This window comes from Rutilus rutilus (assembly GCF_951802725.1).
Source record: "Rutilus rutilus genome assembly, chromosome: 7".
In the NCBI taxonomy this organism is placed as follows: Eukaryota; Metazoa; Chordata; class Actinopteri; order Cypriniformes; family Leuciscidae; genus Rutilus; species Rutilus rutilus.
In genome coordinates this window covers 17,235,038-17,247,312 of record NC_140221.1, presented here as the reverse complement: position 1 = coordinate 17,247,312, position 12,275 = coordinate 17,235,038, and the positions used below count along the sequence as shown (strand labels likewise).

The 12,275-nt window shown below is 36.6% G+C and overlaps 1 protein-coding gene across 1 annotated transcript in view; it reads left to right on the top strand.

Annotated features, from left to right (window-relative positions):
- Positions 1 to 2,797: 2,797 nt before the first annotated feature.
- Positions 2,798 to 12,275, top strand: part of msh3 (mutS homolog 3 (E. coli)) — a 67,374-nt gene continuing 57,896 nt past the window's right edge. The window contains exons 1-8 of the mRNA XM_084414059.1: positions 2,798 to 3,133; positions 3,299 to 3,401; positions 4,076 to 4,314; positions 5,327 to 5,524; positions 5,965 to 6,081; positions 6,219 to 6,336; positions 8,379 to 8,512; positions 9,758 to 9,924. Of these exons, the coding sequence (XP_084270185.1) occupies positions 2,972 to 3,133; positions 3,299 to 3,401; positions 4,076 to 4,314; positions 5,327 to 5,524; positions 5,965 to 6,081; positions 6,219 to 6,336; positions 8,379 to 8,512; positions 9,758 to 9,924 (1,238 nt within the window). The 5' untranslated portion in view covers positions 2,798 to 2,971. The remainder of the gene's footprint in view (positions 3,134 to 3,298; positions 3,402 to 4,075; positions 4,315 to 5,326; positions 5,525 to 5,964; positions 6,082 to 6,218; positions 6,337 to 8,378; positions 8,513 to 9,757; positions 9,925 to 12,275) is intronic.

The window sequence follows — 12,275 nt, the reverse complement described above, 5'->3', positions numbered from 1 at the left end:
TCTCTCTCACATCTCACATCCCTGCACACGTTTAATGTTAATGGAGGCTGGACTATTTTAGTTTGTACTAACTAAAATAAAATGATTTTTAATTTTATGAATTGGTTCTGCAAACAATACATCAGTTTCTACAGTATGTGTAAGTCAGTTGTGTTTAATGACAATTGTAGTATGAATCATGTGCTTAGTGTTCTCATGTCACACTTTTTACAGTGCACTTACTAGTTTTTGCACAGGAAATTCAGACTGAATTCACAACATTCTGATGTACTCTTTCATTTTAAATCATCTTGAAATTCCCTGTCTAAGGTGAAATTCAGGCATTGTTTTCAGGCACAAGTTTTCAGTCAGAATCATGATAAAAAATGTTATTTAAATGGTTCTGTTATGCATTTTTGTTCTAACATTTTGATTTGTATCAGATAAATATATTACACAAATGCGGTCATACCAAACACCAATTTTAGATTCATAGATAATTGTGTGAATTAGAGGATGGAATATGCTTTTTTTTTTTTTTTTGGTGAAGCGTGGAGTGTTTTCATTCAATATTTGAATCGTGTTGGTGTGAAGTGTGTGCTCAGGGGTTTCTTAGCCATACCGGGCAAATATCTGCTATAGTAATGCCTACTTTATCAGTACAAATAACAGTAGCTTAGTGATTGCATTATCAGAGAACTCTATGAATATATCTGAAAACTTACTCTTTAAATGAAAACTTGCTATCCTTGTGTGATTTATTTATTTTGAGGCCAAATATAGTCAATCATGAAACCATCCCTAGAGAGATTACTGTATGTCAATACCATTTTAGAGAACCTCACCTATCAAAATGGTACACTATGTTCACTTCACTTTCTGAGTGGCTTCTAATGTACTTAAAGATTATGTTTAACACATTCAGCATTTGAAATCAGACTGTCTCCATTATCTTGAGAACATACTTTTGTTTTTTTTTTGTTTTTTTTGGTATTAAGAGAAGTAGCTTATATTGTTTTGGATGACTAGAGAGTAAAGGCTTCTATGCAATTCAATTTCTTTTTTGTTGCCTCAACAGAAAAACAACAGGTTTCAGTATCATGATGCATTTGTAATATATGAGTATTTGATGTGCACTTTCATATCATATCTTTTTTTAAATTTGAATCAAATGTTGGTTTCATCATGGGTAAGCTCTGTAAAGTAGAAAGTTATATATGATTTCAGTATTTTAAAATGTTTGATGGTCATTCATTTACTATTTAGAAATGCTTATACTGTGTGGTTGAACAGTGTAATTTTGGAAACTGAATTGTCATGTTCTTAATGTCAACAGCTTGAAGGAATAGTTCACTTAAAAAAATGAAAATTCTGTCATAATTTACTCAGTGAAAACGAGTTGTTTCAAACCTGTATGAATTTATTTCTTCTGCTGAACACAAAAGAAGATATTTTGAAGAATGTCTGTAACTAAACAGTTCGTGGACCCCATTGACTACCATAGTATTTTTTTTTCCTACTATGGAAGTCAATGGTGTCCATCAACTCTGGTTACTGACATTCTTCAAAATATCTTATTTTGTGTTCAGCAGAAGAAAGAAATTCATACAGGTTTGAAACAACTCGAGGGCGAGTAATTTATCATTTTTAAGTTATTCCTTTAAAAAAGTGTCAGATTTTTTTTCTCCCTCATTTAAAAAAAGGTTATCAGGTTACAGAGGTTATGATGAAATGTCTTGAAGGTCTGGTGCTCTTGTGTTACCATTTTACTTTTGTGTCCTTGCTCAGTGTACAATTTCACATAGAGCCCCCACTGTCGGTGAGCTGAAATGTAACTTTTCTCAATCCAATTGTTGAAAAGTCTTTCATGACAAATAATAAAAAAAAGTTTTGAAATCCCTGCTTTTTCCTAATTATTATTATTAGTAGTATCCTCTGCATGTTGCAGTAAATTCAACATAGTTCAGAAGTCTGAACACTAACAACAGCCTAACAAAGCCTAATATCTTTCACCTCCCCCATTTATAGTAAATGCTTAGGAACCTGGTTCACTCAGTTACTTTCAGTGTTATTTTAGTATTACTTATGTTTTTTATATTTTGAATTATAGAATATTTTACTAGTTTTAGTTAACAAAATGCTGGTGAGATGAACCTTTACATTTATCAGATGCATGATGGGTACAGACAAACAGTGAAATGTCACTTATGGCAGATCCGGGGGTGTCGCAAGGGATTGGTAGGGCTTAGGGGGTGCATGGAAAAGTTAAGAGATAAAGAGGTGCACATTTTTTTTAACAAGATTAAATAAATACAATTTTAGATTTTTAATATTTATAATATCCTAATATGTTCCTGTCTCATAGTCACATTTATCAGAGTAGAGCTGGTCGAAAACATAGTTTAGCCTACATTTTACGATGATATAAACAAACAAATGTATGTCGTTCCAAACCTGTATGAGTTTTTTTCTTCTGTTGAACTACAAAGAAGATATTTTGAAGAATGTCAGTAACCAGACAGTTGATGGTAGCTATTGACTTCCATATAGTATTTTGAACCATCAACTGTCTGGTTACCGACATTCTTCAAAATATCTTCTTTGTAGTTCAACAGAAGAAAGAAACTCATGCAGGTTTGGAACAACATAAGGGTAAATGAATGATGACAAAAAATTTATTTTTGGGTGAACTATCCCTTTAAATCAGTATTATGTTCATTTGTGATTACAAACCGTGGACTGCGCATATCTAACGCCGCTTCCCCCGCTCCACTACAACAGCGACTGCGCATATGTAGCGCATCTTTCACCCTCTGCAGTACAGCAGTAAGTTCGCGTGCGCGAGAATGGGTACGTCAATCGCGCGCCAACATGATCAGCTGTACTAGTCTCTTCTCAGGAGACTATTTTTAATCATCAGAGTTTGGGCCTGTATTCAAACAACAAAGTAAGTCTTGCAAGCCATGTGTTAATTATTAGACAATGCTGTAAAATGCATACAAGTGTCAAACGTGTGCTTGCATCCAAATCCTCGAAAAAGTCCAGCACTCAGACAACTATCAGCAAATTCTTCTCAAGTGCAAGCGATAAATCTCAACCAATTGATCAACCCGAGATTAACTGCCAAGACCGACGCCATGAGGGCAGAGGAAAGGTAAGAGCTTTATTCAGAACAGACAGCTTGTTTACTTTGTAAATAATCTGCACTCCAACCATACTATAGAGCCACATCAACAATATGCATAATATGCATCACATGCACGAAGCTTTTGCTGTTTCAAAGCAGCACCGACTGAAATGTAAACCTGTTCTGATTTAGAAGAGGTTATGTGATGGAGGAATGTCCTCAGAGAAACGACCCAAACTCTCTCACAATGTGGAGGAGGAGAAAGATGAAGAGTGCAAGCTGACCCCCAGCACCTGTAAGCACATATGCACCATGCATGGCATTCTTTTCATTATGTTTATTGGAGTTTTTTGTTGATGTCAGCTGATTAGTTTAACTGCATTGCACATTTTCCTTTAGTGCAACACGTTTAAAACAACAATGTTCAAAACATTCGAAAAGGAAATATTTTGGTTTGTATGGTATAGAAAACAGGTACAATACATGATCAGCATAAGATGTACTTAGACTGCTTGTTTATGCTGATCTCATAACATGTAAACATGTATTTTCTGGCATTCACACACTAAGCAGAGCTCATCAATAAGTTATTTTTTACTGACCCGCCTTAAAAAATAACCCGCCTTTCTATATAATTTTCTTTTTGTAGCAATGTTTATGTCATAAAGGTTCATGGTAGTTCATTCAAGGTTCATTACAGTTGTAATATAACTAATAAAATAAAAGCTATGAAATATAAAAAAACCTGTTCTAATTTAGAAGAGGTTATGTGATGGATGAGTGTCCTAAACTTGATAGTGTTTATATATGCAGGCAAATATACAGTACTGTGCAAAAGTCTTAGGCATGTTAGTATTTTCACCAGACATTTTATAAGCCAGTTATTTATATATATTGCTGTAATGTGTCAGTTGGAAATATCATTTCCAAACTTTCCTTTTTCCATTAATTGTCTCTTATGTGCAATAGATAAGATGGCATCTCCCAGAGCCAGTGTCAGCCATGCCACCCTGACAAGGCTTAAAGATTTCAGCTGCCCAGGGAATTCAGAGATCTGCCTCTCCGATCAGGGTATAAAGATGGAGGTGGAGCCTTCAAACTCTGGAAAAGCTGAGAGATCTGCCATGCAGCAAGACAAAACTATCATGAAAAACAGCTCATCTGAGTTGGTGGAAGAGGTCAAAGAAGAGCCTACTAAAATTAAACAGGTTTGATTTTATAAGCAATGCTTGTATGTTTCAGAGTTGCCCATTGAAAGAGGGTTTGTCTTAAAGGGTTAGTTCACCCAAAAATGAAAATTCTGTCAGTAATTACTCACCCTCATGTTGTTCCAACCCCGTAAGACCTTCCTTCATCTTCGGAACACAAATTAAGATATTTTTGATTAAATCTGAGTGCTGGCTCACTCCTCCATAGGCTTCTAAGGGACTGAAACTTGCTGGCCCAGAAAAGTTATTAAAGAGATCATTAATATAGTCCAAGTGACTATAGTGGCTCAATCTTAAGTATATCAAGCGACGAGGATACTTTTTGTGCGCAAAAAACAACAAAAATAACGACTTTTTTCCCACTATTCATTTCCTTCTCTCTGGGCCGCAAGTTGGTTCACGTAGTGTTTAAGCGCAGCGCGTCTGTGTTACACGTCACCACGTAGGCTCACTATTGGCCGACGCTGGTCATGTGTGTGATGCGTGTGACGTACAACACAGACGCGCTACGCAAAAACACTATGTGAAACAACTCCAGGCCCAGAGAGAAGGAAATGAATAGTGGAATAAAGTTGTTATTTGTGTTTGTTTTTGCGCACAAAAAGTATTCTCTACGCTTGATATACTTAAGATTGAGCCACTGGAGTCACTTGGACTATATTAACGATCTCTTTAATAACTTTTCTGGGCCAGCAAGTTTCAGTCACCCAGAAGTCTATGGAGGAGTGATCCAGCGCTCAGATTTAATAAAAAATATCTTAATTTGTGTTCCGAAGATGAACGAAGGTCTTACGGGGTTGGAACAACATGAGGGTGAGTAATTACTGACAGAATTTTCATTTTTGGGTGAACTAACCCTTTAACTTCTTTAATTGCAGATTACATAATTATCAACTACTTGTTTTGTCTAGAAATGAAAATGCAAATGCTCAACTAATCACATTGACAAAGTAATGAACTGAAGACCCAAATGCTTGCCATTCAAACATGTTTTTCCTCTTTATGTTTCCAGGAGTTTTCCTTTAGTCAGTTTTCTAAGAATACTGCGATCAGGAAAAGTTCAGAAGAGCCTGGCGTTCCCAACAGGAGAACCAAGACCATATACACTCCTCTAGAAGAACAGTACATGGAGATCAAGAAGCAACACGTGGACACAGTGCTTTGCGTTGAGTGTGGCTATAAGTACAGGTTCTTTGGTGAGGATGCAGAGGTAAGAACTAGAGCAGCAGCCCATCACAATTATCAGACATTGGGTGATGCATTACACTATATGTATATGTTACTGTCCTTCCATTGAAAGGCAATTCCACCAACATATTTCAAGCTACAAAAAGTTAATTAAGAGATTATAAAAGCAATATATATTGAAATTGTGCGGTTTAATTCAAATCTTCTGAAGAGACACAATTGCTTTATATGATAAACCGATTTAATTAACGGATATACATAGAGCTCATTAAATATGATAAACAGAAGTTCAAATGTGTTTGCTTAATGCAGAATTGTCAGTTTTGGGTGAACTATCTCTTTAATGTAATGGCATTGACCTGTTGTCATTAATAATGTTTGACATAAAATAATTATGGTGTGCAAAATAACCTTTTTTAAGAAACTAGATTTGTTTTGTTCCCCTACCACATTTTTTTATAGATCGCTGCAAAGGAACTCAATATCACTTGTCATCTGGACCATAACTTCATGACGGCCAGCATCCCTACTCATCGCTTGTTTGTGCATGTTCGCCGACTGGTCTCTCAGGGCTACAAGGTCACTGGTGTTCTCTTAATTATAATATGCTGCAGATTTCTCATGTAGAAATAAGTATATCTATCAACATCCCATTTTATTTTTTATTTTCTGTGATTTTGGTCAGTGTAAGAGTGTTTTCGTGCCTCATTTCTTAGGTAGGTGTAGTGAAACAGATGGAAACTTCAGCCATCAAAGCCTCCAGCACCAACAAGAGTTCTCTCTTCACACGGCAACTTCATGCACTTTACACCAAATCCACGCTTGTGGGAGAAGGTAATGTTTCTGCACTTACTCAGTAGATTCATAATTGCCTTTCACTCCTGTTTTAAGATTAATTTCAATATCTCTGTTGTTGACCAGATTCTTAGCTGCAGTTTGATGTGTGTCAGACACTACTGTTTAAAAGTTGGGGGTTGGAAAGATTTATTAATGTTTTTGAAAGTAGTCTCTGGTGCATTTATTTGATCAAAAATACAGGAAAAACGGTCATATTTATAACTTATAACTATATTTTAAAATTTAATTTATTTCTGTGAAAATCTTCAGTGTCACTTGAGCAGTGTTGCCAGATTGGGTCGACGATTTCCAGCCCAAAAGCTCTCCAAAAACCCGCCCAAAACATTCAGTGCTAAAAGAATGTGAGAGAATATTGTCATGACAACCAATGTTTATAAATATGTTATATATCTTAATATATGTTTATACCTCCTTAAAACTAAATAACGATGACAAAATAAAATGATAAAAATGTATTCATTTTCCTGCCTGGAGAATAATACAAGAGGAAAACAGATCAAAACATGGCAAATACACAGTAAAACAAAGCAAATATGACAAAAAATGTTTGTTTTGTTTTTTGTTTGTTGTTGTTTTGTCAAGAAATTAACAGACTTCAACCGTCGGAAACACACATAAGTTGACAGTGACACGCTCATCTCACACACTCATGAACACTAGCCTGGCTAACGTCAGACCTCGTCTCATTGAGACGTGGTCTGGGAACCACATGTTCATTTTCTCGTATTTGAGGCGTGGTTTACGAATGCCCAGAGCCGTTTATTGGGCGCTACGAATGTCTATCAAATGCGCCTGTACGTAGCTCATAGCCAATCGTTTCAGATGACGTATGTAGAGCGACAGAAATTCGACGAGGAAGAAGACGATGGGTCAGAGATTTATGTGTACACGATGGCGTTCAGCGACTAAACTACTTAGAACACTATCTAAGGCTGCATCGAAAGGTAACTTCGCGTCTGATGCCATGTTGGATCCATAGATATAAACAAACTGCTTCGGTGTGTCGCATAGACGTCGTCATCGTCTTGCTGCTCCCTCCCCGTTCTGTGATTGGTTCCCTTTTTGAGGGGGAAATCTGGTCCATGGTGTCCAGGCTGCCTAGCAGCGTGAATAAAATCAGCATGGGGAAACCTAGGCTACATGAACACACTATAACAGCCAAAATTGTGTCATTCGTGTTAAAAAAAATGAACAATAATAATAATGTGTTTACCTTTGTGCTGCGCTTTAACTTCAAACAGAACTATAGTACGTCTTGAAGTACACATTGTAGGACATAATGCTGAAATCTTCACAGTCAAAACTGGTTAATCGTTGATTCAAACCTCTTTCAGCAGCTGTAGATTGCAGTCTGGATGGTTTAAAAGTTGAAGATGTCCTGATCAGGCCAAATCATTCATGAATCATCACGTCTGCCTGCTATCGCTCTTGATTGGCTAAAAGTCTGTGCTCGTCTGCGACATCAACACCAACACCATCCGACTCTGCCGTGGCCGTGTGTGTTTAGTAATGTCATGATGACTGATCAGATGGAGTACATGCACACTTGAGTTTAAGCCTATAAAATGTAAATGTTTAAAAACCTCCAAACTGATCACAAACCAACCCAAATTTTTTCCACCCATCCAAACCAATTTTGACCCTTGCAATCAAAATTCTAAACCGCCCAATCTGGCAACACTGCACATAATCCTTCAGAAATGTTTCTAATATGCTGATTTGGTGCACAAGAAACATTTCTTATTGTTATCAGTATTGAAAACAGTTTTGCTGCTTAATATTTTTGTGGAAACTGATAAAAAAAAAAAGAAATTGATGAATAGAAAGAACAGCATTTAATATCACTTGATCAATTCAATGCATCCCTGCTCAATAAAAGTAATTATTTCTTTTTAAAAAAGTCTTAGTGAGCACAACATTTTGAAGGGTGTCTAGTTATTAATTAGCTCCAGTATCTTTTTTTTTTTATTAGTAACCTACAGAACCCAAAATGAATGAATTCATTGCCTTGTTCTCAGATGTGAATCCTCTGCTGAAGCTTGGAGATTTGGAGCAGGCTGAAGATGTGGTGCAGGACAGTGGCAACAACTATCTAATGTGTGTGAGCGAGAGTTTTGATAAACAGAGCAAGGAGCTGACCGTAGGGATGGTGGTAAGAAATCATTGTGGTAATTGGTAGTGTTGGGTGAGCTTTAAAGGGTTAATTCACCCAAAAGTGAAAATTATGTCATTAATGACTCACCCTCATGTCGTTCCAAGCCCTTAAGACCTCCGTTCATCTTCGGAACACAGTTTAAGATATTTTAGATTTAGTCCGAGAGCTTTCTGTCCCTCCATTGAAAATGTATGTACGGTATACTGTCCATGTCCAGAAAGGTAATAAAGACATCATCAAAGTAGTCCATGTGACATCAGTGGGTTAGTTAGAATTTTTTGAAGCATCGAAAAATAAATTTTGGTCCAGCACTTTATTCAGCATTGTATTCTCTTCCGGGTCTGTTGTCAATCCGCGTTCACGACTCCGTAGTGACGCTGCTGACATGCACACTTACTCACCATTTTACTTTGATGTCTTTATTACCTTTCTGGACATGGACAGTATACCGTACATACATTTTCAATGGAGGGACAGAAAGCTCTCGGACTAAATCTAAAATATCTTAAACTGTGTTCCGAAGATGAACGGAGGTCTTACGGGCTCAGTCATTAATGACATAATTAAAATTTTTGGGTGAACTAACCCTTTAAGGATGTGACACACCAAGCCGTCATCAAAGAACTAGCGGCGACAAAAGCCGACTGTTGTCACCTCCTGTCGGCTGAATCTGGGACAAAAAGCTGCGCTTGAACACAACAGCTGACTGCCAACTAGCATGTGCATTCTTCGTCTGCATGTAAGGAAATAGCTGTCTACATCAGCAGGTATCAATAATCTGTATTCGTCATTCAAAAGGGGAAACCAAAACTAGGACTGCAGATATATAAACCGTAAACAAAGAAGTGCTTGCTTACCATTTTAAATATCATTCATGCAGATCGCTTTCTTCATTCCAGGCGTCTCATGTTGTTATGAAAATATTTGCCTTCTGTCTGTGCCATCTTGACTTCTTTGCTCGCTTTCATCACTTTCTCTTTTATTCTCGTGCACTGATTTGTTCTCTAAACCGAACAGCCAATCAGAGCGCTCTCTCTCACCGACTACCCTGATTCAACATGCTGAATCAGGGAACTGCCACGTCACACTCACGACAGCCTGACGCTGGCTGACCGGCGGCTTGGTGTGTCTGGCCCTTAGTTGGAATACAACTGAGAGTTTCAGTTGGTTAATAAGACAAACCCATATGTTCATAACCTTTAATACTCACTACTACAACCCTGTCTTTCCTTTTGAGTTCAGGTGGTCCAGCCGAGCATCGGGGATGTGATGGTGGACTGTTTTAAAGATAACATGGCCCATTCAGAGCTGGAGTCCAGGGTACTTAAAATACAACCTGTAGAGATCCTGGTGCCCTCAGACCTATCAGAGACGACTGAGAGGTTATTACGCAACATTGCTCTGTCCAGGTACATGTTCATGTTGGGTAGGCATAGTTTGTTTATCTTATTGTGATTGAATATGTTTGTGTGATGCTGCATTGTAGATGATTTCATAAAGGGGCTGCAACAACAAATTATAGAATCATAAATGAAAATAATTGATAACCGTCTTTATTACTGATTAGTTGTGCATAGAAATTCTCCTTCAGTCACATTATTGAGTGGATAATCCTAGCTACGCAAAAAATTACAGTGCTTTATATTAAACACTTCAAACAACGCAGCATGCCCTGTCAGGTGCTCTTGTAATATTTATTTCTTACCAATTAAGAACCCCCCAAAAATGCTTTTTCCCCTTTATTATAAATAAAGTGATTTAAACTGATAATACTGATTTAAACTGATAAACTTTCGGCTTCAAAACAACTGATTAGCTGTTTTTTTTATGATGTAAGGTTTATGTTTTTAAATATTTGTTGCACATAACAAAAAAAGGATGCACGGCATTGCATAGCCTACATAGATACAATCACTATATTTGCTGTCAGTGTGCCTTCAGTTAGCACATTGTTTGGAGGAAAACACTGGAATAGTGTTTTTTTTTTTTTTTAAATGTTTTATCTGATTAATCAATTAATTGATGAAATAGTCGACAGATTAATTGATTACCATAATAATTGAAGCAGCCCTAGTTTATTATGCATCCTTAGTTTGTGGACCTGATAGAAAATACTAGCCATGTAATTGATGCAGTTATTTGCAATTTTATTTTGTGATTTTGTTATTTGTTCTTTATTTTTATTTTTTTAATGATTTTATTTTTTTAAAAACTGAAAAACTGATTTTCTTAAATATTCTATTGGTGAGTAAGTGAAAGCTGTATTCCAAATTATATATTGTGGGCCTGTCCAAATACCCACGCTTGCATTCTTGACCACCTAAGAGCTTGTGCAAGTGACTGCAAGTGCTGTGACAGTGGTTATTTTTTCAAACTAACTTATCTGACTTGAGGGATCTAAGGTCAAGTCACTTGAGGACTTTAACCAACCCATGGAAATGGCATGGCGTCGCGTCCCGTCCAAGAAAACACTATCACTGCCTTACTTACCACTTCCAAAGTATATGCTAGAATCTGTAGTGCTTCCCTTTCCTTAGTTGCGCAGTATCAAAGACACCACTCCAAATGAGGGTTTATTTACAGCCAGGATGGCCATTTGTATGTAATACTCCCTACGTTCTCATTGGTTATACTCATATCATCCTGTTAGTTGATTGCCCAGTGTAATCACTATTTTCTAAATCACTAGATTTGTTAGATATTATTTAATATGTTATTTTTACTCTCCTGCAAGGCTTGTTATTTATGAGATGAGAAGTTCCATGACCTTCACAGGCAACAGGACATTTCAGTGTAACTGATTGCACAAGCATTTTTATTTTTTGTCAGAAAATTGAAACTGAGTAAAATGTAGAAGATAATCAAATTGCATTACAGTGTTCAATACTGTCCCATCAGGTCTGTGAAATGCTAAAGCTCAGTGCTCTGAATGCACAAAATCTACTCTGTCTCTAAAATCGCTTCCGAGCAGTATTTAGGTTAAGCGTATCCCACCATTCATCGTGTTCAGGAGAAAAAAATGTGAAGAAAAACTTTCCAGTGTAACTTAAATTAATTATATATTACCAATATTTTGGTAGTAAAACTACATGTGTGTTTTGTAAAACTATTGAAACTGCTTTTTGTCTCTTAATTAGAAGCATCACAATGACTAAATTATATAATCTGTTACACAGGGAGGGACTACTAAACAGACATTTAGAAGTTTATTTTAAAGTGCAAATCAAGCTATGTGCAAATAAAGCTTGGTAAAAACTATTACACCACTATGTTGCAAGTGTGTCCCATTAGGTAATCAAAGGGACTTCACTTGAACACCTAGGCCAAATACAGGACGTGATTGAAAGTAGAAAGTTCTCAAGTGCAAAGATGCAAATGTTGGTATTGGAACAGGCCTTTTGATTGCTTAAAGAACTTGCTCCATTCTTGAAATCAAGATTACACCTTTCAACGGACTACAAAAATTCTATTTTAAGATCACTTTAATTATGCAACCTCATAAACATCCTCGCATGACAGAAACATATTTGCAGTCTCTTTTTATGCTTTCAAATAGTTTTCAATTATAATGTTTTGAATTGTGAATTGTACAATATAAAATTGCTACTTAGTGACTAGCAAATGTTCAGTCACCACTAGATGTCAGTAAATGACCATCACCTCACATTTCACTTTTTTTTTTTGAGGGTGGGAACATTTAAAGATGTGAAAATACGTATTTTGGTCATTTTCAAACTCATGTCCACCTGAGCGGCACAGC